Consider the following 27,556-nt stretch of genomic DNA (forward strand, 5'->3'; position numbering starts at 1 on the left):
GATTCAGAACTGAGTCACTGGAAATATATTTCTAGGAGATTTCTTCTTTTTTTCTCATATTAAGATTGGTCATGGCTAGCACATAAGAGAGAAAAAACACTCCTTGAAAGTAGTGACATTATTGTTTTTCATGCTGACAGTAAAAGAAGTTCTGGGATTTGGGAACAAAATATTATCCTGACTTTAATGGATATATATCTCTGAAATACCCAGGATGGTTGAAGACACAAGACAAAGCTTTTGAAGAGGGTGACAGAGGAAAATGGTACCTAAGCCTGCCTTCAGCACAGAAAACTTATTTTTCATGAGACATAGAACACACTTAGTTTAAAAAACTATCTACCAAACATGCCTTGACTAAGGATAACTTAAGGGGCAGATAATCTACAGCTATCTTATTCATAAAAAGGAAGATTTTAAAATGGAGAATCCAAAAGTTTAAACAGAGCTGTGGAAGTAGCACAACTTTGGATTGGGTTGCCACACGCTGCAATTACTAGCACCTACTTCTTGGTAAACCCAATATCATCCATTCTCCTTTATTCTCCTTCAGCGTGTTCTAATAGTGTCCAGAGAAGGACAATAACAGCGTGAGGGATCTGGAGCACAAGTTTTATTTGGAGCAGCTGAGGGAGCTGGGATTGTTCAGTCTGGAGGAGGCTCAGGGGAGACCTGATCGCTCTTTATAGCTTCCTCAAAGGAGATGTGGTGAGGTGGGGATCGGCCTCTGTTCCCAAGTAACGACAATGGAATGGCCTCAAGTTGCTCCAGGGGAGGTTCAGGTTGGATATGAGGAAGAATTTATTCTGAGAAAGAGCAGTGGCACAGGCTGCCCAGGGAGGTGGTGCAGTCACTGTCCCTGGAGGTGTTGAAGAACCGTGTGGATGTGGCACTGAGGGACGTGGACAGTGGTATGATGGTGATGGGTTGGACTAGATGATCTTAGAAGTCTTTTCCAGCTTTAATGATTCTGTGATTCAAAGGTCACTATTTTAAGGTGGTGAAAGATAGATAGTTCCCCACAGTGCCTCATCCTTTTATAAACACATACGTTAGGCTTGTTATATCTCAGTTTAGCTCTTTTTTTTTCCCTAAAGCAGCACCTAAAAATCACCTACACAGTTTCAGAGGAGCAGATTCCCGCTCCCGTCGGCCGCCGCACCGTCCCTGTCAGCCTCCACGCCCTCTCCCGCCGCGTCTCAGCCCTTCTCCTTCCCTTAGGGAAGGCTCCCGCTCCCCCCGCGGCCGCCAGCGAGCGGGACGGGGCGGGAGAGAGGGAAAGAGGGAGGCGGCTTCCTCCCGCCCTCCCTTCCTCGTCCGGCGGCCAGCAGCGAGCCACGGCCCCCGGGCCGGGGGAGCACTGAGGGGCGGCGGCCAGGGCGGGACAGGGAGCGAGCGCGGCCCCGCCGTCGGGCACCTTCCCTGGGCGCTGCCCCCCCACCGCCGCGACGGCCCCCCCAGCCATGGGGACGGCGTCGTCGCTGGTGAGCCCGGCGGGCGGGGTCGGGGAGGTGATCGAGGACACGTACGGCGGCGGCGAGGCCTGCGAGATCCCGGTGGAGGTGAAGCCCAAGGCCCGGCTGCTCCGCGGCTCCCTGCGGCGCGTCGGCGCTTCGCGGCCCGGCGGCCTGATCGGGGCCAGCTTCAAGTCCACGGCCTCGGTGCAGGAGCTGGAGTGCGTGGCCGAGTACGAGCGTCTGAAGAAAGAGTACGAGATCTTCCGCGTCAGCAAGAACAACGAGGTGGCCTCCATGGTGAAGAAGGAGGCCAAGCTGGACAGGGAGAACAAGCGGCTGCGCGCGGAGCTGCAGGTATTTGCAGCCTCTGGGTCTGTCCTGCTCTCGTGGAGGGCTGTGGCGGGAAGGTGAGAGCCTGTGGATGGCTCGTCGCGCGTCCCTGAGCCGGGCTGGGAGCCGTCGTGCCTCTCTCTGGGCATGGCTTGGCATCTCCTTGGAGTAAGGAAAGTTGCGGGGTAGCACTGGATTGAGATGTGGAGTTTACTAGCTGGAAAGTGAGCTAAAACCGTTTATTGCTATTCTCTCGGTAAAATGGTGTATTCGATCTTTTCAGGCACTTCAGAAAACTTACCAGAAAATACTTAGAGAGAAAGAAAGTGCGTTAGAAGCTAAATACCAAGCCATGGAGAGAGCCGCCACGTTTGAACATGATCGAGACAAGGTCAAAAGGCAGTTCAAGGTATGGCCTGACTTTCCTTTTCTTGGGAAAATGATCAAAAGTCAATAAAGTTGACACTTAGACTCATTCCCTAAAGGAATATCTTTAAAACAGTGTTCATGAAGACCTGCCCTAAAATGATTGCAGTATTGTGGTTGCAGCTGATTATTTCCTTCCAGACAATCCTACCAAAACTTCTCCGTAAGATTAAGAGAAAAAGCAGAAAACAGCTTTTAAAATACTAAAGTAAATTATGCAGAGATATGTCCTAAACTAAATTCCTGTGTTATTCCAACACAGATTCTTGCAACTTTCATACCCAAGAGTGACAGGAAAATGTGGGCCTCAAATTGGCACATGCTGAAGAAACACAGACATTTGTTTCTGAATCTACTTATATTTAGCAATGTAAGAATTCGAACTCACATTGAGGTGTATATTGGTGCATCTCTCTTGGCTGCTAAAGTATGAGAGACCATTGAAGAGAAAAGCATTTGTACTGCTTTGAGGAAAAGTCAAACTGATGCTTCTGCTTTTCCTTTACTGCTTATGAGGGTACATCCACCACCTATCACAGGGAAACAGACCTCAGTTTTGCATTGTTTTCAAGATTCTTTGTATCTTTAATTATAGCAGGTGTTCATATTTAGCAGAAAAAGAACTGTTTTTGACTTCATTTAAGAAAATGAGACTGGAAGAGGATTTAATGTCATTCTATCTAAATCTAGTTTCTTGTTTCCTTCTTTTTGTGATGGTAATATTTTAAAATAGGACATCTGGAATACTCAATTGCTTTCTATTTTAGGAAATTTAAATTGCCACTATAGTCAAAACTAAATACAAGATTATATGTAAATGTTAAAAATACATGGAAAAGTAAAAGAGGAAGGAAAGTTAATTTGAAGGAAATTACCACGTGCATTGATTTCAGAAGACACTTAATTTAAAAGGTCAGGAAAAATGCTTCACATTTTTAATGAACTTCCCATACTAATGTGGACTCCTAACATTCAGAATAGTATGCTAAGCTTTAAAATGGTAAAATTTTCATGTCAGATAATTTTTAACTCTTTTTTTGCTCATTTATAGGCTTCTGATTGGTTTTTGTTCACATCCTCCTGCTTGCTTTTTTTTTTTTTTTCCTGCTAAATGAGTACTAGAATCTTATCTTTACAGTTGAAAGTATGTAATAGGGATTGAGGAATCTGATATATTTCAAAAGATAATGGTTTGTATTTCAAATTTAGTCTTTTTTTTTTTTTTTTTTTTTTTTTTTTTTAACCACCTGTAGATTTTTAGGGAAACAAAAGAAAATGAGATTCAGGACTTGCTGAGGGCCAAACGGGACCTAGAAGCAAAACTTCAGAGACTCCAGGCCCAAGGAATCCAAGTGTTTGATCCTGAAGAGTCTGATTCTGATGACAACTGTACAGATGTCACAGGTGAGAATTTCGTCCCCTGTATTTAGTGTTGTAATGTGACTGAAAGTCTGTGAACAGTAGAACAGAAGGCAAAAAATTATCTTCTGCTTATTAATCCAGCCTGAAAAGCAACAGAAACTATTCTAAAGAATTAAAGGAGCTGACTTTGCATATGTAGTTTATATTACGGAAGCCCCAGTTTTCTGGTCTCAGACATGAATCAATGAAGGAAATATAACTCTGTCAAGAAATAAAGAAACGGTGACTTAAAATAAAATTGTTCTATGAACAATTCTGAGTTTCCAGTCTATTCTGAGCTTTCTTCTGAGTTTTCTTAATCTAGATCTGGGAGATTATGTTCTAGAGGATCCAAAAGAGTACAGTTGAAACCAGAGGGAATCTTGGGTTGACTTTCAGTCTGTAAATCTGTGATGAAATGTGCCAGTCTCAGCTGCTGTATTTTTCAAAGTAGCAGAGCTAGCTGTTTAACAAACGTGATCTCATCAAAAGAGCAGTTTTGCTGGAGAATTTTTTGAAAGGGAAACCCTAGCAAAATTAATGAAACAGAAGACAAAACCTCATACACGCCATAAGAGATACCTGCTAACACAGAAAGGCTCTTTGCATGCCTGTTGTCCATTTGATGAACCATGGTTGTACAGGTGTTTGTTTCTGCCTTTTGTCTTACATTCGTTTTTGAATTCACACTTCCCTTATGTTTTTCTTAAGTCTTATTCCATTTTCTGTTTACCTTCATTAAAGAATATTTGATGTCTTGGGAGTTGATACAGTTTGACAGAAGTGTAATGCGTACATATTACAAAGAGATGCTGTGAATGTTGTCTCACAAAACACAGAAGATGTATTTCAGTCCTGACCTAGAGCCTCTTTGTGTTGTTTTAGTTCTGGGACATTCCTAAACAAAAGCTGTCAGTTTTGAGATGTGAACAAATGGCTGCATCAATACTGTAAACAGTTTTCCTGATTTGTAATCCAGGACAGCATTTGAACCCAACTGATGTGAGCAATCCATGTAATAACAAGCAACAGCAAATAACCTCACCCTTCACTAGTATGGCTTCCTAGTAACTTCAGATTAGCATTTTTTATTTGCTGCACACAGAGGTGAGAGCAAAACTGCTAAAGGAGAAAGAATTATGTTCAGTAGCTTGTGACAGGTGATATCAGCTCAAATATTTAAGACTGATAATTTGCCCTGTTTAGTGACAATGAAGGGGGTTTTGGTTTGTTTATTTGTTTGTTTTTTGGTGTTTTTTTCCCCCTCCCAATTTTTAGCTGCTGGGGCTCAATCTGAATATTGGAATGGAGGAGCCTTGGGAAGTGAGCCATCCATGGGCAGTATGATGCAACTTCAGCAGTCTTTCAGGGGGCCTGAATTTGCTCACAGCTCTATTGATGTTGAGGGACCATTTGCAAATATAAACAGGGGTAAGTAATGGGGAACTATATTATTGGGACAGTATGTATTTATGTCATTTTTGTATCCATTCCTACATAATTTGATGGAAGAACTGAGATACTTCTTTGTAACAACAGAAGGAATCTGTGTACATGCCAAGTTGTGTTTAATATATTTGGTAGCTATGGTATGTGCAGTATTGAGTTTAGCAAATAGTAGTGAACAGCTCCCAGTTGTGAAAAAACCAAAACCATTCCTCATGTAGATTAAGGAAGACAGTTATCTCTTCCAGTATTGACTGTGGCTCTTTTTTTCCATTTTGGTTAAAATTCTCAACTTCCTGACTGTTACGTTGGTGTTAGCATAAAGTGTATTCCTTTTTAATCATTTTCTCATTTACATAGTTTCTGATTCTTCTTAGGGTTCAATTCATTGAAATGCGGTGTGGTGACAAGGATACATTGTTATATGAATCAGTGTTAGATATTTTGTTAACAATAATTGTTACTTTTTAACTTTGTTTCCCGTATTGCCTCTTGCAAATTGCCTTCCACTACTCTCTTTTTCCTCACTGTTGGCCCTGGAACCCTTCCTGCGTGGCAGTTCCTCCCTTTTTTCTTTAGTCCTTAAGGCTCTGATTCAGAAGTTTTTGCTTACAGGGTGGGAGGGGAGAGTCTGCTCTGTGATAGCTCCAGCTTCCTGTACTAATCTTTCCACTGAGCCATTCGGTACTGAAAGGGGGATGTATTTCAAGCTTGAAAGAATGATGAACCACAAAATGAAGAACTTAGGAAAGCTTTAAAGTTAGTTACTGCTGTAGTGAATTGGCATGTAGTACAAACAGAGAACTCTGCTGTGCACTCTGTCTCAAGAAGAGGTGCTTCTGTGTTTCACCTTCATTGACTGGCGTGGTCTCATTGAAATGCATGCAGATCAGAAAGAAAAAAAGTAGTTGTTTGGTTATGGAGGTTTGTAATACTTCCTGCATACTTTCATTCATTTTGCAATCATCAACATGATTTTTGTGCACACGTTTCGTCAGTGCTGTTTGAAATATCCTTATAATTATAATACCTATATGTTTTAAAATACTGCTTTGCCATATTATCAAATTGTATGGTGCTATCAGATTATACGTGTTCTCTAAATTCATTTTTTTAAAATGAAAATAAGTGTAAAAAGGTTTTTACTATTTGAAATTAAATGTAGTATTAATAATGTTAAGAGATGATTACTTATCCATTATCCAGCATAATCAGATATGGAGATCTCCTGACTTCATTTTTTTATTGGCAGATGACTGGGATGCTGCTGTTGCCAGTATATTACAGGTTACTCCTCTGTTTTCCCACTCTCTGTGGAGTAACACTGTGAGATGTTTTATTATTAGCACTAATGAGACTCAACCAGAAGTGGAAATCTTCATTAGAGTGAGTACCTGACAAACTTTTTGTTTTCCCTGTGATACTTATTCAGAAATGTCTCTAATATTTTTTAAGAGCTTTGGTAACTATGTTGAGTTCCGTGAATTCAGAGCAAGTCTTTTGTCAAGGACTTCAGGGGAAGAAATTATATAGAAGAAAAATAATGAGATTTATCTAGGAGGTCCTTAACACTGTACAGATACAGAAATAAAGCAGTTATTCAAATTTGCTTTCAGAACTACTCACCAAAACTTCAAAGAATCTGTGAAACAATGGGCTACTTCTTTCAAGTTGTTCATTTTCCAGCAGAAAATGAAAATCATTTTAAAGAAGTACGAAAATGGGAAATTGAAAAAAGTTCATTAGTCATTTTGCTCCTACATCTGACTTTGCCAAGGTAAGTGTTTTTTAGGCTGGGAAAGCAAATGGAAACTGGTAACTTATGGAGAGTGCATAGCTTATTAAAATGTCTGTGATACTTTATTGAGTATGTTTCCTGAGATAGCATCTTCTGAGTGATATTTACTGGTGCAAACAGTTAAAAGAACGTATCAGCTTTGTTGTCATTTACTTTTTCCTGTATCTGTAGATTCTGTTAAAATACAGCATGAAATATGTCTTTGTAATAAGGAAATGTTTTGCTTTCCAAGAAGAGATTCTGCCAGGCATGTTGCTGAAATCTTAGGAATTCAAAGTGGCTGGCATAAATGTCTTCAGTGTTTTTCATTTGCTTATCTATCCTTACACCTGCCCATAGTATTTTGTTTTTGCTTTTGGTCTGTCCTCTATAATCTTTGTCTTCAGCTTCTTTCTGGACTGATTTCACAGCTCTTCTGTGCAGTACCTTGCACCAGCTCTCTACAAATGGTCTTACTGAACTTACAGTGTTTTAAGGCAAATGGTGATGCAGCATGTTCCATTTTTTCAGTGTTTTGTTGTATTTGCCTAATCTTCTAGACGAAATGTAACTCACTAAATGAAAAACACTGAACTGAAGATATTCTTAGAATTGTATTAGAACTATTTGTGTATTTGGGAATTTTGGGCAGAAAATTTGGTTTTCATGGTTTGGGAGAAAGGAGAATAAATCTTGCTGAAAAAGAGATAAAAAAGGATTAGAAAACATAATATAAAAGTTCATGGAATAATCATTCCAAAACACAGTATGGAAGCAAAAATCTGTAAGTAGTGATATGCTTCAAGTTTCAGATCAGGGACAGATCTTGAAGCTGAAGATTTCACAGCTGTTGCATTATTGGAGGTATCTTGTATTAACTAGACCTGCTGGTTCTGTAAGTAAAACATCTTTCCCCAGAGAACTAAAAACTGGCTTAAGACAGTAGTAGCTCAGATTTACAGTAGTCGAGTGCATGAGGGAACAGCCAGGTACCACAGATTATTTTCTTTGTTTTCATATAGAAGTCAGGCTGCAGCTGCCATGTTTGTTCTCTGAGAAAGTGTCAGCTGCTGAGAGGCCATTGCCCCCCAGGAGAACACTGCTGCCAAATAACCCAGCTTTACCTACACATGTCACAATTAATTCCTCCCCCCCCCAAAAAAAGCCCCAAACAAACAAAAAACCAAGGAAACAGCAAAACACATCAACAACACAGGAGAGTATTTCTGCCAGCAATATTCACTTATTTCTCTTACAAAATCTCTGATGAAACTCATAGTGCTCATATGAAGAAAATAATACTTGAGAAATCCTGTCTGCTACTGTCAGCATCCCCAGGTTACGCAGTTGTGGAACAGGAGTAGATTGCTCAGTTTGATATCCATGGTATCAATTCCTTCACACATACTAAGTGCTATGGAGATTAGCTAAGGGACTACCCTACATCTTACAAATGCTAATGGACTGTTCCTTATAACGTGTATTCCTTCTTCAAGGAATAAGACAGATACTTCAGAGAGGTGATTGCATGGCATATATGGTATTTGTTAATCGTGTGTGAATCAATTTTGTTTCCATACAGAGCAATTATTTTTCACTCTGCATTTTGGTATGATGGGAAGATAGACTTCTAATTTACAGAGCATTGACCATAAAAATTAATAAAGTTTTCGTATTTGTAGTACAAGTAGCATGAATTTCTCTTTTACATGCTCTTTGCTTCTGGATTTATCTTAAGTTCTCAGATGAAACATTTGGTTATCCTTGTTGTAAATAGATATGACTTTTGAATTAGATTTTGCAGTGAAACCCATCTTCGGATCTTGTGTTGATTGAGCTATTTACTACAGCAGTGTAATATAGCACAAGAATGCTGATTTCCAATCTAGTTGTTTGTTGGAAGACTGTGAAGAAGCCTTCTTGAAAAATCCAGAAGAAAAACCCCGTCTGATTTACCACAGAATGGGTGATGACAGAGTCAGCTCAGACTCAGTGCAGCAGTTAATTGAGCAAATTTCTTATGTGAACAAAGCAAAGGTATGATATTTCAAATGCTGTTAAATTTTAAAAGGCTTACTTTCCTGCGATGAATAAGATCAAATGTTAGTAGTCTAAGAAATTCAGAGAAATTACATTACACTCATTGCTCTGAATACTCATTATATGAGAAGGAATTGAATCTGAAATTTATGAAGATTATGAAATTTTCATTGTCAGGGGAAAGAAAACCCACTGCAGTTTTACTGAAAAAAAATCCTGTACTGTAGGGATGGAATTTCTCATCTATATTTAGCCATGTAAAAGGCAAAGGTATTTAACTAAGGTCCCTCTGCAGCCACTGAAGACATGCATGTACCTCCAGAGAGATTCTTTGCATCTCAGAATAGATGATCTCCCTCTGTAGAGAGGACTGTTGAGGACAGCTGAGACTGAATGCCAAAGTTTTAAATGCTTAAGCAAAGTGAGACCTACCTGAGGAGTACAACAGAATTGAGTTTAAATATGTTGTGGAATATTTTAAGTCCTGAATATTGATCCCAATTGGATTCAGGGTTACTTCATCCTTCATTTATTTTTTCAGATGATTGATCATGTGGGAGACGTGGAGGAAGGAACGTATGAGATCTATACTTGTGTGGAGAAGATAATTAAACAGGTAGGGTACTTCATGCTTTGCAGCATCTTTTCCTACTGAGATTTATGATCTCAGATGCCGTCAATGTGATTGTGATATGCTGATTCAGTGTAATTCAGGTGTTCTTTTTGTGTTACACCACTAGTCCAGGAAAACTTGGAATGGAAAAACAAAAAATACAAAACTAAGCAACATCTTTATGCAAAGAAGCAGGAATAACATGGTTGAGGGGTTGAGCATTGGACTAAATTCTCTGTTAATGTGATGTTTCCAATCATGGAATAATAAAAGTTTGCATAGTCCGTTCTCTCCTTAACCATCCTTGTTGTGTATTGCTTCCACTAGCAGAAGAGTGAAATTAGTTTATAGAGACCTGTGATTGATTCATGTAGTAGCCTGTTCAGTTACAGTCCCTGCCAGTGTGAAAGGAAATGAGCACACTGATGTTAATAGAGTAGCACTCATACACCCTGGCATTGAAAGTTACACTGTAAGTATCTATACTTCTAAAAATTATAGTTGTGGTTGTTTCCACATTATTCTGTTTCACTCAGGATATATTGGGCTGTGAAATGACAGAACTAGAAGGCAAAGATTTGGGTAATAAGGAAGAATCCACTGCTCCTGAAGAAGAAGTTTTTGGTGATGTACTGTGGGATGCACATGATGAACAGGAACAGATGGAAGCTTTTCAGCAAGCCTCTAATTCAACATGTGAACTGGGATTTGAGAAAGTAGGTACACTGCAAATGTATATGGATGCAGAGGAAACCATCACTCATTTCCCTGTCTTGTGAGGCAAGATGTAGTTCTACTGAAGAAGTTGTGTCTGAGAGCATCTTTGTGGCTGCTACTCCTTAGGCCAGGAGAAGCCATATGTCTTATATAGATGGCATATTTATTTTCTGGGAGAGATGCCAGTTTGCCTGTTGTTGAATGGCATTGATGAAGAAGCAGTTGTTGTTTCTACACTGGGGAAAAGCACTAGACTGATGTGCCAGAAATTGAGTGTCCTCCTTTTAGCTTTGAATATCAATCAGGAAAAGCTCGGAATGTCTTTTTTGAAGGAAATTGGAGCTCTATGTTGACATCTGGAGTCAGGCTTTTTGCAGATGGCTAATGCAAAGATTTCATCTCATTGTACAAGCAGAGGTATTTGAAAATAATGTAAATTTAAAGGTAAAGAGGTACTGAATGACTTGGTACTACCCTGTTATTGGAAATAATATTTTAAAGTGTTTCAATATGAAGGTGTCAAGAGCAGATATATGCAGGGGAAGGGGAAGTATAATAAAACGTAGAAAGTAAAAGCATTAAATTCATGGAAAGTGATGTCACATCTGATATGGGCAACATTCTTTGATGCTGTGATGTAGTGTAAGGATGCAGTTTCTGTGTTATTATAAATTAGGATCCCAATTTTACTGGTACTGTTTATTCTTTTACTTTGCTGTTCATTTATTGGCAGTGAATTGGAGGATGAAGCTAATTTTACTACATACCAGAACAGTAAATAATAGAATATTAAAAGGAAACATATATATGTATCTTAATGTGCTTCTACTTCTTATTTGCAGACAGAATATTTCTTTGAAGTGAAATAAGGGCATTTCATTTTGTTTTGCTATTAAATCATCCTGAACTCTGCCATAATGTTGTTGGTCTTCCATGTGTGAAAGAAAACTTTACTTTTGTCTGCTTAGTGGCTTCATAATCTCATGCCAGATGCAAACTTTGAAGGCTTTGTCCTGGTTAAGGTATCCAATACAGAGGAATAGTTGAGACGTGGAGAGGGAAAAAAAGCCTTAGTACCCAATTGCTTTGGTATATTAACTCCAATTCAGTTTATTAGCACTGGAAGTGCTTAATATATCAGGCTTTGAAAAAAATGTGCATGTACTTTACACTTTATTCAAGAGATTATAGACCTTGTGATTTGAGATTTCATTATAGATGTTATTTCCTTTTGCATTTGCTATATTTTAGTATTTATTTCTCTATCTTAATAAACTTGCACATAAGTGTAGTCTTTGGATGGTGTACAGTAACAAGCAATATGTTTTATTCTCAAACAGCAGAATGTTTACAATGGTTATTTCTTTTTTATAGTATTTTGAACGTCTAAATGACCTAGTAGCAGCACCAGCACCAATTCCACCTCTGCTTGTATCAGGAGGACCAGGTTCTGGGAAATCTCTCCTTTTGTCAAAATGGTACTGTAATTAAAAAAAACAATAAATAAAGTGTTACTTTTTTTAAATTCAACTTTTCCTTGTCCTTCCCCTTTATCTTTTTTCCTATTTTTCTTTTATCTTTTTTGTCGTTTTTGATGAAATTCAAGAAAAATGTTTCCATTACATTTAAAATATTGTATCAATTTGATAAGAGGTAAAGCGGAGTTGCTTGCAAAGCTCTGATGTTATCTGTCCTTGCGCAGCATACATAGGTGGTTTTTGTAGCTCATAGTGTTGCCCTTCTCTTCTACCTAAAGCAGTCCTTTGGAGTCTTTTTCACTCAAATAAATGAAAGATGAGACCAAATAATTTATCATAGCAATACATTTTACAGTCACTTCTAGGTTATAGCGAGATTTTCTGTCATAAAATAAATTGATAGTGCCATTACTTCTAAAAAGCTCAGTATGATGTGAATATCCAGTGCTACAAAGGGTAGATGTTAATGGCCACTGGTTCTGGGTGGAGCAAAAGTGAAAACAGACATAAAAGGTTCATTTATACGTCAGAAAACATCTGACATTTTGTAAGATAAACACTGAACGCCTCTAGCTCAGACATTCTACCTCCTTTTGGCAAAACTCATTAAGTTACATTTGCAAAAATAGACTGTTATGAGTAGGTGTTATTTTTTTGTGTTTTTGTTGTCATTGTTTCATTGTTGTTTTTTACTTCTCTCTGTAGGATTCACTTGCAACAGAAGCATTCACCAAACACTCTGATTCTTTATCACTTTGTTGGGAGGCCCATGTCTACCAGTTCAGAATCTGCATTAATAATTAAACGCCTTACTTTAAAGGTATGCTGTATTACTATATACTCTGCTTTGCCTGATTCACTGCAAAGTGCCAGTGTCTGTGTGTAGATCAAATGGAACGTTTCTCCAGGTTCTTCTACATCCATCAAGAGCAATGAAAGTGTAAGACGTTATAGAAGGGGGGGAAATTGAAACTATGCATGGAATGAAGATCTCTTAAATTGTATCTCTGGGATATTTGTAATAGTTACACTTCCAGTGACAAATACTGATAGCTTATAAAGCCATATAAGCTTCTTCCAAATTTTTCTGCCATTCTGCCAGAGAAGCGGATAGTATCTCTTATATGTTTGTGGGAATCTGAGGCTAGATTTGCCAGGTGGCACTGTTCTGTTCTTAGACCAGTATCTCTTCTATGTCCAATTATTTTTTAATTGTGTTAGATGTTTGGGAAATAAATGAAAAGTATTTTTGTGCCAGGGTCTGAACTCTTATTTCCTTCATATGGTGGCAAAAAAAAGACTTCTCGTAATAAAACCTTTAGGAAAATGAAACAAATTTTGTGCTCCTTGCAATTTTCTCATGTATTTTAGAAGTCCACCTTATTTAACTGTGCAACTTTGAAGTCCTTTTAAGTCTCCAGATCCCTTGTCCATTGTGTAAACACAAGTTCTCCTTATAGAATTATATAATGAATTCAACAAATTTTGTGTGTTCTATATAAACTAGAAGAAGAGAATCCTATGTGAACTTGACTGGAATTACCCCAACACTACATAACTTTTTTCTTTTGTGTCTGTGGATCTTTATTCAACTTTTATAGTTGACTTTTAAGGTAAAATTTGTTATGTTTGTTTATAATTCTGCAGCTTATGCAACATTCTTGGTTAGTGTCACCTCTGACCTTGGATCCAGCTAAACTTCTGGAAGAATTTCCCCGCTGGCTGGAGAAACTTTCTGCTCGTCATCAAGGCAGCATAATTATAATTATCGATTCTATTGACCAAATACAGGTATATTTACAGAATGCTTAGCATTTGTCTTTCCAAAAGAAACTTTGACTATTGCTATAGGTTCAGCTATATCTGCATAGCAGAAACATAAATGTTTTCTTTAGTGTAATGAGCACATTTAAAGTAATTTGCGGGAAGTGCAGATGAAGTAAAATAGTCTTCAGTTTTATAGATTAGATTTGCAGGGTTTTTTTTGCTTTGTTATTACCTTTTTAACACCTTTGTTTTTGAGCAGCCCAGATATATTTATATTTATGTATAAGTTCTTCATTATGAACTATTTCCTGGGCACTCAAGTAGCCCAGTCTTCAAAGTAAACGTGTTAACGGTGGTGTTCTATCTGCTTTATGTAATGTTCAGGCATGCTGATATCACTGGATCATTTAGTAGTGTTTCAAGAATCAGATCATGAACAATTTGTAGCTCTGCATTGGAGAACTCAAAACTCCATTCTCTGAGCTGTGTAATGAATGAAACCTATCAACTTCTGGCATTTGTTTTGAGCATTTGCATTCAGTGATCAAAATTTGTTTTTAAGCAAGCTGAAAAGCATATGAAATGGCTGATAGATCCACTGCCAGTGAACGTGAGAGTGATCGTATCAGTGAATGTAGAAACGTGTCCACAGGCTTGGAGGTATGTTATGTTTATGAGATGTTTCAAAGTAGCATGTCTTAAAGTAGTTGTTTTAAATTCAAGTTACTAGTTGAAGAGCAAATTGCTCAGATTTATTAAGGCCTGGAATTGTAATCAATAGGTAAGGTTTTGCAACTGTTGAGTATAATGGAAGCTTTTCAACGGTAACTGCAGTAAGGACAGTTTTATTTGTTACGAAACCAGATTTTTGTTTTATTCTGAGGTATTTATCCGTGTGACCGTATGGGAAGATATACTAAACACAGCCACGTGCATATTAGGAACCACAATACTGTGATGTAGATCCAGGAAAAAAAAAGTGGAAATTTGGCCAGTGATCATTAGAATTTCTTAGTGGCAGGGAGTAAGTTCAATTACTGATTTGATATCCATCATTAAAAACTATGGAACTTTGATGTACTTTATTTCCCACTCTTTATATGCCATCTAATCAGGTCTGAGTATAATTTCGTTCTCTTTTACTGAAGGTTGTGGCCTACTCTTCATCTTGATCCACTGAATTCCAAAGATGTTAAAGCTCTCATTAGTGCAGAATGTAGCTCTGTGAATGTTAAATTGACTAAAGAGCAGGTAAGTCTTTTGTAGTTCTTTGAAAATACTTTAGTAAAACTTCTGATGAAAACATGGAAAGATGAAATAAGTACAGCTGCCAAAAGAAAGTAATATATTTAGCTAAGTAATACTGCTCAAAACAGAATGCAGTTTGAGGTGTTTTTTTTTAATGGTTTTGGTTTTTTTTAACCTCGTGGCTCATAGCATCAAAGCACAGATGGAACAGTGTAAATTATTAACTGGAAAACTGTATGGTGCAGATATTGCTGTAAACATGTTCTTTCATTTTAGACTCACAAAAGGTTTAGTATTGCATAATAATGTAACTGTGATTGACTAAGTGCGGAAAAATTATTTCACCCCTTTGCCTTGGAGATTGATTCTGTGAGGTAATCCTCATCCTTAGAGATGCAGTGATTAGATCCTAACTGTTCTAATCCTAAACTAGAAGGGAAACTTTAACTTGCATGTTCTGATATCTAGAAAAACAACCCAGTATTTTGGGCACTAGTTTCATGTCATACTCTTCAAATGTTATAAATAGAAATGTATCTGAAACTCCTATTTTCTTGTCAAAATATGAACTACTTATTGGTGTGACTGATTTATCTTAGCTCACAGAGGTTTTTTTTTTAAATCTTACAGGAGAAGAAGCTTGAGAGACATTGTCGTTCTGCCACAACTTGCAATGCTTTGTATGTCACTCTTTTGGGCAAAACCATTGCTCGGTAGGTACAGATGATCCTGCAGTTACAGTCAGTGCTGGGTTAGAAGGTTGTGAGTAGATTTGTGAGCATTTTGAAAAACAGTCATTTAATATAGAATGAATCCTGCTAAGAAAAAACAGCAGAACAGTGTCTGAAGTTTTCCCACGTCACTGATTGGAAATGCAGTGGGAGTAAATGGGGGTATATGATCTCTGCCATTTTGATACTAAGTGAATCTGAATGTATCCTTCTACTTTTCTTTCCTTGTTTTGTTCCTTTAGTTTCTAGATATGGCAATTACCTTAATGCCTTTTAGTGGCATTTGGAGAATGTTATTGTTTTGTTAAATGGTTTAATTCAGGTCTGTTATATTTACTGATGCACTAGATAGCTTGCCTCATAGATTTTAGGGCTAAAATAGAGTTCAGTGTTTGTTTAGTTTAACATCCCACACACGATATTTTACTGTCTAATTCCTGCTGTGGGGAAAACTAGCCTTCCTTCTTGTGCAACAGAATATGTCCAAGTGCATTGGTTTATTATTAACCTAGACTTCATCTTGTTGAGAAAGCCCCATTTATAATTTAGAGATTTGATTCTAATTTACTCTGGGTGAGTGATTTTCTTTCTTTCTTTTTGTTGCTGTTTTACGTTCTGGAATGCTTAATTGCTCTTGAAAACACGCCTTGTAAATGCATTAGGAGAAACAGCAGCATGTGGTTTTATCTTCATCCAGTCTGATGTTCTTAGTCTGTGCTCTTGCTGGAGGAAAGAACACAGCAACATACCTTTTCTTGGAAATAAAAATGTTGCAGTTACTCAAGAGAAATTAAATAGGTGGCTTCAGGAATTTTAGCTCTTCTGCTTTTAATCTTGCCAGGTACTGTGAGCCTTTTGAACTCAACAGAAATTCAGAGCATTTTTGAGGTAGATCTTTTTGGAATTTTGTTTGTTTTGCTCAGCCAAATGTAATATGCTAAACCACGTTCTTTTTGTCCATCTTCTCAGTGTTGGAAGTGCAGGAAATATTGATGAAACCCTTCAACGGTGTTTCCAATGCCAAGACACAGTGTCCCTGTACAGGCTTGTTCTGAGATCAATTCAAGAATCGTTGTGCAGTGATAAGGAAAAAAGTCTTTTGAGAGAGGTAAGCAGTGGCTGATCTATATAGGAAATGTATATTGTTTCCTCTAAGGATTTATTCTTAAATTAAAAGTAAATACTAATTTACATATGTTCAAATGTGTAATTCAGGGAATGTTGCATTATTAACTATAGACAGGAAATTTTATTAATCTAATTTTAACTATTATTTAACATACGACTTCTCTGTGTTGAATGTGAGGTAAATCATTATCTCACAGAGCAAAACCAAACTTCTCCACTAAGATGTGATGTGGAATCAACATTTCCTTTTATAGCTTGACCAAAGGGTTAAGCACAGTAAGTCTAATCAAAACATGATGTTCTGTGAATGTAGGGCAAGGTATGTTTGATTTCTTATTCATCTTCCTGACTCTACAGAATTTCTTCATTCTGTTTAACTTTCATTTTTTAATTAGGACATGATACTTGACAGTTGCAAGAAGTTCTTTGGTTCTTGCAGCACCTTCAGTGTATTTTACTTGGATTAAAGTCCTTTTCAACCCAGGCCATTCTATGATTCTATGATTCTGTTTCTGCTTTACATAGATACTGTGTGTCATTGGTGTTAGCCACAATGGTGTGAGTGAATCTGAGCTGATGGAACTGTATCCTGAGCTGTCTTCTGCAGTGCTAGCCTCACTCGTTCACAGCCTGCACAAAATGTGTATGCTGACATATGGCTGTGGTTTGCTGAAGTTCCAGCATCTCCAGGTAACTTTTTTTAGTTCTAAACACGTGAAATTGAAATTCTGCCAATGCAAAAGCTTTTGTCCAGATTTTGGTCTTGACTGCACTGTGGTAGATAGCAAAGACGTTTCAGTCTATTTATGTCAACTTTATACCTAGTTACACTCAGAATTAATTTTTCTATCTTGAAATTTAAGCTGTTCATTTGCCCTGTGACACCCTTAATCCCTGCTGTTCTGTTGTTATTAATAACACAGTTATTAACGTCTGTGTTTGCTCATTCAATTTTCCTTAACTTCTTTCCTGATGCTAGAACTACTTTGAAAACTACTAGAGCTGTGTTACCACTGGTGGTCAGTATTGTTCAGCAGTTGAAAAGCTGGAATTTCAAGCATTCAGAAATTTCTGACTATTAGATGTTAACTCAGTGTGTCTTAGAAAGCACTGGTTCCATAACAACAAGCTGAATTGGAGGAGAAGGGAATGTTATCTGGATAGCCAGGTCTATGCTGTACTGCACGACAACATTTGTAGTGCCTTTGGAGGAAGACTTTGCAACATGAGACTTGTTTGATTAAGTAAATTCTTTTGTAGTTCTCTGTATGTCATTTGTATTTAACAAATACTCCTTCTCTCAATTATATTCTCTTTCAGGCTTGGGAGATGGTGAAATTAGAGTATATGGAAGAAGGTCTGAATGTTATTTCAGCCTACAGACAAAAACTTGTGGACTATTTCACCATGCAGCTAAGGTAGATCGTAATTCCTCAAGATGTGCTGAACCACAGGCTTTATGCCTTTCTGGATATATTTTTTTCTATATTCTATTTATATTTTATTATGCTTTTTTGTACCCAGATTGTAAATAATTGCTGCAAAATAACCCTAGAAAACCCTTGTTGTCATTTGTCCTGTTTGTTACTGATATATTGCTTTTCAATCTTGGAAAAGATTGAGGACAGTAGTGGGAAATATACATGAAAAGAAGTTACCATGTGATAATCTGTGGTGTGAATATATAATGCTTCTGTTATTTTGTGATAACTGACCCCATGTAGGTTTTTAACGACTAGTGAATGCTAGGAAATTTGAGGTTTCTTGGAACTTGAAGAGAAAAGAGACTTTGTATTCAGCAAGCAATAGCACATACATAAGAGGAGGTCCAATAGTATACCAGAAAGGCTACAAGTTGATGCCTATACTGAAAATGGGTTTGCATTTACAGTCCTCGGTCAGTTTACCAGCTGTGGAGTGCTGCTGCTCAGAGCATGAGTTGGGTAGCAGCTAACCTACAGGGCCACAGTGTACCAGGGAGAGGAGGCATAAAGGGTCAGTATTTTCTGGGCTACAGTTAGGCTGGCAGATCCAGATTAGCCCATGTGAGAGAGAGGAAAAGCTTCCTGTGATTTCCTGGGGGTTCCAGGGCTCTGTCAGGTAACAGTGGAATGAAGATGTGAGAAAAGAGCACATAGGTCTCATAGCAGTTTGTCTATTTAAACCTTCAGGCATGGTACATGTATATTTGCCTTTTTTCACATCACACTGATGAGTAGTGTTAGGTCTCTATTAATATTTTTGTGGCTTTTCTTTCAATAGTCGAGACCGAGTGACTTGGAGAAGTGCAGATGAACTTCCCTGGCTCTTCCAACAGCAGGGTGACAAACAAAAGCTACACAAGTGTCTTTTGAATCTCTTTGTATCCCAGAACCTTTACAAAAGGTACAAAGTTAGCCGCTGTTTTAGGGGGTATAAACATTTCAAAGTGTTTTTTTTTTATCAAGCACATAAAATATGAAGTATTTGATAGTCATTTACTTTAAAGTATAAATCAGAAAATGATAGATATAGATTTAAGGAGCTTACATAGTAGAGGCTGAAATGGCAATGCACTGGTGATCCTGCTCTCATGTAAATCATGTATTTTTTCATTTCTGGGGCTTTGATAAAGGTGTAAATAGTACTGTTAAACAGCAACAATCTCAACAGATTGTAGCATAAAGAGAAAACTCATTCATATGGCCCTATTCTTCTAACCTAGCATCAATCTGAAGAGAGGTGTCAGAGATAAGATGAGCTTCTTATTTCCTTGTTAAAACAGGGGACATTTTGCAGAATTGCTGAGTTACTGGCAGCTGGTTGGGAAAGATAAGAGCTCTATGGCAGCTGAGTATTTTGACTCTCTGAAAGAATATGAAAAAAGCTGTGAGGGAGAGGAAAGTATGATCTGCCTGGCTGATCTTTATGAGACCCTGGGACGGTTTCTTAAGGACCTAGGTCTTCTCAGTCAGGTGAGTACATTTAGAGACTTGTAACAGCAAGGAGGGAAATTGAGCAGAGCTGATCGTGTGCTTTCTGTTGCAGTTGTTAAAATATCGCAGCGTCCAAGATGTTGCCTGCTGTTCATATTCTGAACCTCGCTGTTACAGGCTGTAGCTCCTTTGCAGCGGTCTCTGGAGATTCGAGAGACTGCGCTGGATCCAGACCACCCAAGGGTGGCACAGTCACTTCACCAGTTGGCGGGAGTTTATGTTCAGTGGAAGAAGTTTGGGAACGCGGAACAGCTGTATAAACAGGCCCTGGAAATCTCTGAAAATGCTTATGGAGCTGAACATCCTCGGGTAGCCCGGGAACTCGATGCTCTTGCCATGTTGTACCAAAAGCAGAACAAGTAAGATTGACAACGCTGGTTTTTCTTTAATGTAAAAGTGCTACAAAAATAACTTTGCAGATATTTTCTTCCTGAAGCCAGGCTGTTTCTATAGTTCTTTTTTAGAGTTTCCTAAGTTCAACAACAAGCATATCCTCTGTATTCCTGTAGCAGGCCACCCAGTAGAGGTCAACTGCTCTGACTTCTAATAAGTCAGAGATGAAGGAGGAGCGTTGTCTGGCCCAAGGCATTTTGGATTGTCTTTATCTTGAACAAAAAGATAAAGTTTTTTTCAACATTCTTAAGTTCTCCTTATGCACTTAAATAACTTAAAAGCTTTTCAGAACACCCAGCTACATTTGGCATTCTCCTAACGCTGTAAATAACTGTTTTTAGATATGAACAAGCTGAGCAGTTGAGGAAAAAGTCCTTCAAAATACGCCAAAAAGCAGCAAGACGAAAAGGCAGTCTGGTAAGGAAATGGTTGATGTTTAGAAGGAATGCTCTGTTAAACAGATGATAAGTGTGCCTGCAAAATCTGATGCTCGAATGCTTTTGATAACTGAAGGCATAGTAGTGAGGGGCCTAGCAGTGGCTTTGGTAACTGCCCTTAAACTATTCTGGAAGTGGAGATGAATCAGGACAACTGGTATGGAGCTGAGAAGTAGAAAAGAAAGGAGTGGGTATATACATTTTAGGGGTGCAGAATTATTGCTATTAGAATTAGCTGTCAAAACAGCAACGGAGAACGGTATTCTCCAGAGATAACAGAGGCCTTTATCCTACAGATACTATGGAATAGAATCCTTACAGCAGTGGATAATCCCAGTAACAGAATTATGTGCCACGTTGAGGTTTTTTGTTTTTTTCTTTTCTGTTTCTTTTTTTTTTTTTCTTTTTCTTTCTGTGTCAGCTGCATGTTTTTAAGCTGCATGTTTTTTGGCGGCTGAGATCCACGTGAAGCCTCAAGTTATACTTTAAAGAAATGGCATTTAGGATAGGTGGTTGGCTTTATCTTTTTAAGTTTATAAACTTAGGAATTCCATCTGAATTGGTTATTTGAACTGTGGAGTTTAAATAAATTAGTATGTATGATATAGGAAAAAGGAGAGCTGTAGTACAGCACAGTAACTTAAATTTCATGGAAACATGTTTGGTGAAATTACCATTAGATTGTAAGTAAGCAGGATGCCATTGAACAGGAATTAAGTAGAATAGTTTTGCTCCTTTGGTGTAAAACTTGAGTCTTCTAATTTTCTGTCTTCAGTAACAAGCTTTGAAAGTAGTGATGGTTGACTTACCTTGTGTTTTGCTGTAGTGTGGCTTTGCTCTTCTACGTCAAAGAGCCCTGCAACTGGAAGAGCTCACACTGGGCAAGGATACACCAGACAATGCTCGAACCCTCAATGAGCTGGGAGTCCTTTATTACCTGCAAAATAATCTTGAGTAAGTTGTGTTCTTTGTGACACCTTCACTGAGTGTTCTCATAGATCACACATGGAAGCAAAGTGTGGAGAACTAATATTAAATGTAGAGACCTGGTCAGATGCGCATTGTGGTGATGCCTGTGGTTCATTCTGTTTTTGTTTACTGTGAAATTCACTCATGTTTTATAGTCTTGATGCTGCTAACTTGTATTAACAAGTGATGTATTTCCTGCATTCAGAACTGATGTTTCATGATTAAAATTAACTAGCCAGATTTGCAAGTACCAGTTCTCTCTCAAAATATACACCCTCTCACAGAATTTTTGTCACTGTCCTTTGTAGCGTTCATTCTTGAACATAAGGATTGTTGTTTTTCACATCACTTATCACTATCACAAGAAATCACGAGTTAAATATTTATTCACAGTGCGTGTTATCCTCAGGTCTTTTAAGGGCAAAGGGGAAGATGGAGCAGCACAACTGCTCTCTAAATGCAAGTAGAGATAAGCAGGGGTGTCGATGAAGGAGAGTGGCATGTGCAGTGCAGTTCTCATCACATGGTTAGAGATTTCTTTGGCCCACAAAGTAGCCTAGAAGTGTGTGCTATGAGTGAAATGTAGAGTCACCTTATGTCCTGCTCTCCTGAGCTGAATCTTTCCAGGAAAAAAGGAAAGTTCGCAGCAAAAGCACAGGAGTAAGTTCTGAAAATGTTTTTATGTTCTCCCTCTATTTGGTGTTTGAATTGCATGTGGTTCTTGGAAGACAGCAGTAATATATTTTAATTTAGAATCTGCATCTCTGTTAAATGTGAGATTTTTACAGTGACGGCCCTGATTTGTAACAGCTGTTGGAAATAGGTGGTGCTTTTTTCATTGTTGCTTGTTTTGTTTTACCCTCATGAAGCCACATGAAACTGGCTGATCATAGAGGACTAGTATCTATCTAATCTCATACAGAATACAGAATCATTTTAAATTCCACATTGCTCAAATGTAGTTCAGTGCAGCCAATTTTTAGAGTAAACACATCTCCGCTGTTTCACATGAGAGTGAAAGTATAAACCTTGTTCTGGTGAAGGTTTAAGTAATTTTAATGGTTGTTGTGTATCTTCTGAATCTGTGAGTCCAAGATTGAATTTCTTGATAATTTGATACAATTAGAGTGAAATCAATGGCAGAAGAGTGTGTTTCAGTAGCAGCTGCTATGTATCACACTATGTATCACACTTCATCCCATGGTCCTTGCAAGGGAGAACACCTTTTGACACCTGTGTTAGAGCTCCAAATTTGTATGTACAGTTCTACATAAATATCTTTCTAATGTGAATTTTTCTGATTTACTACACTGATGGGAACCAGAGTCACACAAAATTGGTGTGAACGTCAGGATGACAAAAAACCCAATTATAATGTATGCTGCCAGTATTACGTGGGGATCACTGATTATTTGTGTTAGAGGAAGTGCTGTAAATCCATAATAGAATAGTAGCACACTATTTTAGTGAGATGAATGCTTTTGATTGGAAAGTGCTTCAATGGTGGCATCACAGTGTTTTTTCCATGTTGTCACTTTCAAATAGATTCTCCTATAAGAATCTAGCTCATTATAATTGATAGATGTGATCACCTGATCATGAAGGAGCTATGGGATTAGTTTAATGTTTGCTGAAGTCTTCTAGACTGATTTTTCAGTTCTTCACAGAGGTACTTCAGTACTGCCCTGAAACATGTAAATTATCTCTGATTCTTAGGGCTGGCTTACATGGTTTCTACAGTTTCTGAGACTGAGTTTATTCTGTTTCAGTCACATCAGCCTGTATAGACATTAGCAGCTTTAAAATATTGCTCCACAAATGTTTTCTGTAGGACAGCTGAACTTTTTCTGAAGCGCTCCCTGGAAATGAGAGAAAGAGTCCTTGGACCCAGCCATCCCGACTGCGCACAGTCTTTGAACAACCTGGCAGCCCTGTACAATGAGAAGAAGCACTACGAGAAGGCAGAGGAGCTCTATGAAAAAGCCTTGGACATCAGGAGGAGAGCACTGGCTCCAGACCATCCCTCCTTGGCTTACACAGTGAAACACCTGGCAGTGCTGTACAAAAAGATGGTAAGCAACAATCCTGCTACCTCTTCACATCACCTAAATAATGTAAGGGCTTGCAGTGTCAGTCTTCCATACAAAACCAGTGGGGCTTATACACGTACACACATGTATAAAAGATGCATGTCAGAGGGACTTTGTTTCCAGAAGGCCTAGTAACAATTTCAAGACACACTTTGCTTAAAGGAAAGCTATTTGTGAGTAACGTCTTCAGTGTCTTACAGTGTCTAGTATTCATCACCACAATGGAGAATTTCTCATCTGCTTAAAACCTAATGCTTTTGTTGCAGTAGGGAAGCTCTTGCCAGCTGTATTTGAGTTCTGTTTCCTACACGACGTCCATTTACAAGAGTTCAGTGAGACATGTCTTGATGGAAAAATCGTGTTTTAGATAATACGTTGAACTTTACAGACAATGTGAGAATAACTTGAAGATTCCTGATGGAGTCAGTGCTTTACTTAAGGCTAGCTCATGAGAGAGCGAGCACTTAACAAACTGTGTGGCCAAGCCACTTCAAGCTTATATTGATTCAGTGAAAGATGAGAATTATGTTCCCCACAAAATTCATTGTCTGGAATAACATTAACAGAAGTCTCTACTTCTCTGTGTTTCATCGTTTCCAACTGTAAGTGCGTGAAATGGTTTTGGGTTTTATATTCTCTGCTCACCTCAGCTTCTAACTTTGATGCATCTAGAAACTGGAAAAAGCACTCATATTTGCATCCAACAGCTCTTTGCTAATTTGAAGTTGCATGAATTAAAATTTGTGGTGAATTAATGGCACAGAAGAGTGATAGAAGAAAAGGGACAAGTATCACAGATACAGAAAATGACAATTATTTATAATATTTTTTTCCAGAATTGTTACTGATTGTCTTCAGTCTATGGCACAGTGATGTTTTGAAAAAAATAAAGAGGAAGTTTGATTTGAATTTTGGAATTACAGTGAACCATTATACAATTTGTCAATGCTATTAAATAGAAGAATGCTAATAATAAAAACCTGAGCATACTTCTGAAGTATATCTGGTTAATATATGAGTAAATTAAATTGGGAAGAAAACATTTACTGGAAAAATAATCTGCATTAATACTGATTGGAATATGAGAGGAGAATTTTAGGGAAATTGGCCTAGAAGTCAAATCTCAATGTGGTGAATGGGAAGTGATGGGTTGTTGATACAGCATTGAACACCACAGCTGTTCCAGAGAGGACAGTGCAAACAGCGCTGAGAATTGCTCCTAAGTGAAGGCAGCTACATTCCCATTCCCATCTCGTCAGTAAAATTTAGGCACTTTAGATCAAAGAATAAGGTCTCTGCTCTCATTTATGGCAGAATGAGGAAATGCAAATGGAGAAAATTACTTAGAAAAGTACAACTTTAGCAGTCTTCAGAATTATACTTTTGTGGAAGAAAGTGAAATAAAAAAGAAGCAGCAGACATAGCTGGCAAACACATTAACTGGAGTTGAATATGCTCAGTATTTTGGAAAATTAATCTTAATAACTATTCACAGAGAATAATCTGTGTGGAATATCACTGTGAATTGACCAAAGTTAAACCCTTATTCTGGAAACAGTAAGACTTGTCCAAGCTTTTTGTTGAAAATAGATTTTTACCGTCATCATTTTGATACGAGACGACTGAATTGTTTTTTGCTGCGCTGTTTGTAGGGAAAGCTTGACAAGGCTGTTCCTCTGTATGAGCTAGCTGTTGAAATACGACAGAAGTCGTTTGGCCCCAAACACCCCAGTGTAGCAACAGCTTTGGTGAATCTGGCTGTTCTTTATTGTCAGATGGTAAGTTTGTCATGTCTGATGTGCTTAGCATTCCTGTGGTGGGCTTTTTTAATGACATGCACCTAATACCAAAGTAATGTAATTGCATTTATAAGGGAACTATATAGAACCTACAAATACTTACTTAGGTTTCATTTAAAAAAAAAAAAAAAAAGGAAGGATATTTGACAAGGGAAGTGTATGCAGGGGATGAATAATTGCTGAGTGGTGTTGTATGAGGACAATTGGGCTAATGCTTTGTAGATTATTCAAAATGCCCACATGCTTCATAGGACAATAGCAGAAGATGGCATTTCTAGCAGTGGCAGTCACTGTAGTATGATGAAGCACAGCTCCGCTGCTGACTCACTGGGTAACATAAGCTTTTGAAATCTGTGTCCATGAATGAAGACTGCCCATCTGCAGCAGCTGTGACACTGTGTAGCTAAAAATTTGAGAGCCTTTACAGCTGATTTACAATTAATATGAGATTTAAAGGAAATGTAATCATCTTATTACTGAATTCCTTAATTAGTGTCAATGGGAGCAAGCTGTTTCTTGTATTCTTTGTTTTTGCAATCTGCACATCAGTTTTAATCGGTGATTAAAGCTGCTTCAGCAAAATTAAAGAGCGTTTGGTAACTATATTGAGATTTCCAAGGCTGCCTAGGAGGACCATACCTGACTGGGAACTGGTCAGTGGGAATGGCATTTGCAAGTGAAAGCTTGTGGCTTTAACATTTTCAATTATCACCCTCATCTACCAGCAGTAGAACACAAAGCACCTTACTGGTTGTTGAATATGCATGAATTTCTACCCAGGATATGCTGCTACTATGTAAGGAAAAAAGCAGTAACAAAAGTAATACACTTTTATAACAAACAACTTTCTAATACCTAAAGAAAAAGCAGACTGAAGCTTTACCTCTTTATGAACGTGCATTAAAGATTTATGAAGACAGCTTTGGTCACATGCATCCTCGCGTGGGAGAAACTCTGAAGAACTTGGCTGTGCTCAGGTAAGATTATATGCTTTAGCCCTATAAAATCATGTTACTATAAAGGGTAGCAGATAAAAAAGAAACATACTGGACTTGTGTATTAGGAAAGTAGGGAGTCTTAATTACACTTGCTGATTGCATGGTGTGCATTTCAATGTGAACAAAGTGAGAGCCAAGTTTTATCTGTTTGTTTCATCTTTGTTTTACTCTTCTCCAAAGCTATGAAGGGGGAGATTTTGAGAAGGCAGCTGAACTTTACAAGAGAGCCATGGAAATAAAGGACGCAGAGACTTTGTTGATAGGTGGAAAAGCAGTTTCTCGACACTCATCAAGTGGAGACACATTCAGTTTAAAAAGTGCATTGTCACCAAACATTTTCCTGGAACCTGGACAAAGGTGATAGAGACCTGCTCAAAGAAAAGGTAGTTTCTATTGCTGTTTTGTTTTATATAAAATTATTAAGAAAACCTATTTTTCCTGGGTTAAATTACTACTTTGGAACTTAAGACTGTCTTCACGAATGACAGGAAAACATATTTAATCTTGAAATCCTTCCACGTTAACTTTGTGAACTGTGTGCTACAAAGTGAGTTTCTTCCATTGTATGCAGATATGTGTATAAGGTACTTGCTCAAGCTATAGTTAATGCCAAAAACATAGATTTAATACCTCTTAGCTTAAGTGCCAGGATTATAACAAGATAAACTGAACCAATGGGATATATTTTATATGGTAGTTCTTACTTCTGTGTTGTAACAGCCTGGCTTAGTGCATTTGTGTATTTTTGTTTCATCAACCTTCTTGACCTCTTCAGAAGCTTGTAAAATTGTTTCTAAAGCAATAAAAGTTTTGAAAAAGCACAATATTGTTTTACCCAAAGTTTTACCTTCGAGGTAATTTCATCTTTAAGCAAACTTAGTGTACAATTAATGAATATAAGATGCTATGCTATAACAGAGAGCTTGGCTACCATGTTGTTACAACAAAGCAGGAAATAGAAATGATAGATACACTCACCCCTAGCCTGGGCTCACATGAGAAACTCCGGTGGAGCGGATCTCCAGAAAGAGACCTTCCCCATGGCAGTCAGCTCTTAAATGGGTCTAGGAGAGGTGCAGCCAGGCTCCACCCCTTCCATCACTCAGCTGAATCGCCTTCACCTGTGCTCCATGGCTGACTCAGTGCTCGCCTCAGGTGATCAATCAGAGGCTCAGGCCCTGATGCAGCAGTCCCCATACACTCAGATTCAAGAGACTTCTTCAAAAATAATTGGTTTCCTTGGGAAACAAATGTATCTGAAGGTATCACTGTATACAAGTAAATCTCTTGTCACATTCAACAACTGTAGTTGTTCAGTGAAAACGCTTCCAGTGAG

The 27,556-nt window shown here is 38.1% G+C and overlaps 1 protein-coding gene across 1 annotated transcript; it reads left to right on the forward strand.

Annotated features, from left to right (window-relative positions):
* The first annotated feature begins 1,463 nt into the window (after positions 1-1,463).
* On the forward strand, positions 1,464-27,044 carry NPHP3 (nephrocystin 3). The gene is made up of 27 exons (XM_042888751.1): positions 1,464-1,811; positions 2,071-2,196; positions 3,467-3,617; positions 4,893-5,045; positions 6,313-6,446; positions 6,677-6,837; positions 8,727-8,874; positions 9,419-9,493; positions 10,027-10,206; positions 11,582-11,685; positions 12,391-12,505; positions 13,333-13,476; positions 14,015-14,112; positions 14,601-14,703; positions 15,331-15,413; positions 16,401-16,539; positions 17,085-17,249; positions 17,880-17,977; positions 18,822-18,944; positions 19,324-19,513; positions 19,652-19,893; positions 20,269-20,344; positions 21,191-21,318; positions 23,165-23,405; positions 25,076-25,201; positions 26,084-26,199; positions 26,401-27,044. The coding sequence occupies exons 1-27, from the start codon at positions 1,464-1,466 to the stop codon at positions 26,579-26,581; spliced, it is 3,948 nt and encodes a 1,315-aa protein (XP_042744685.1). The 3' UTR covers positions 26,582-27,044.
* The last annotated feature ends 512 nt before the right edge of the window (positions 27,045-27,556 follow it).

The sequence above is a fragment of the Lagopus leucura genome, unplaced genomic scaffold, assembly GCF_019238085.1.
Source record: "Lagopus leucura isolate 7727_CA_CO unplaced genomic scaffold, USGS_WTPT01 Super-Scaffold_100157, whole genome shotgun sequence".
In the NCBI taxonomy this organism is placed as follows: Eukaryota; Metazoa; Chordata; class Aves; order Galliformes; family Phasianidae; genus Lagopus; species Lagopus leucura.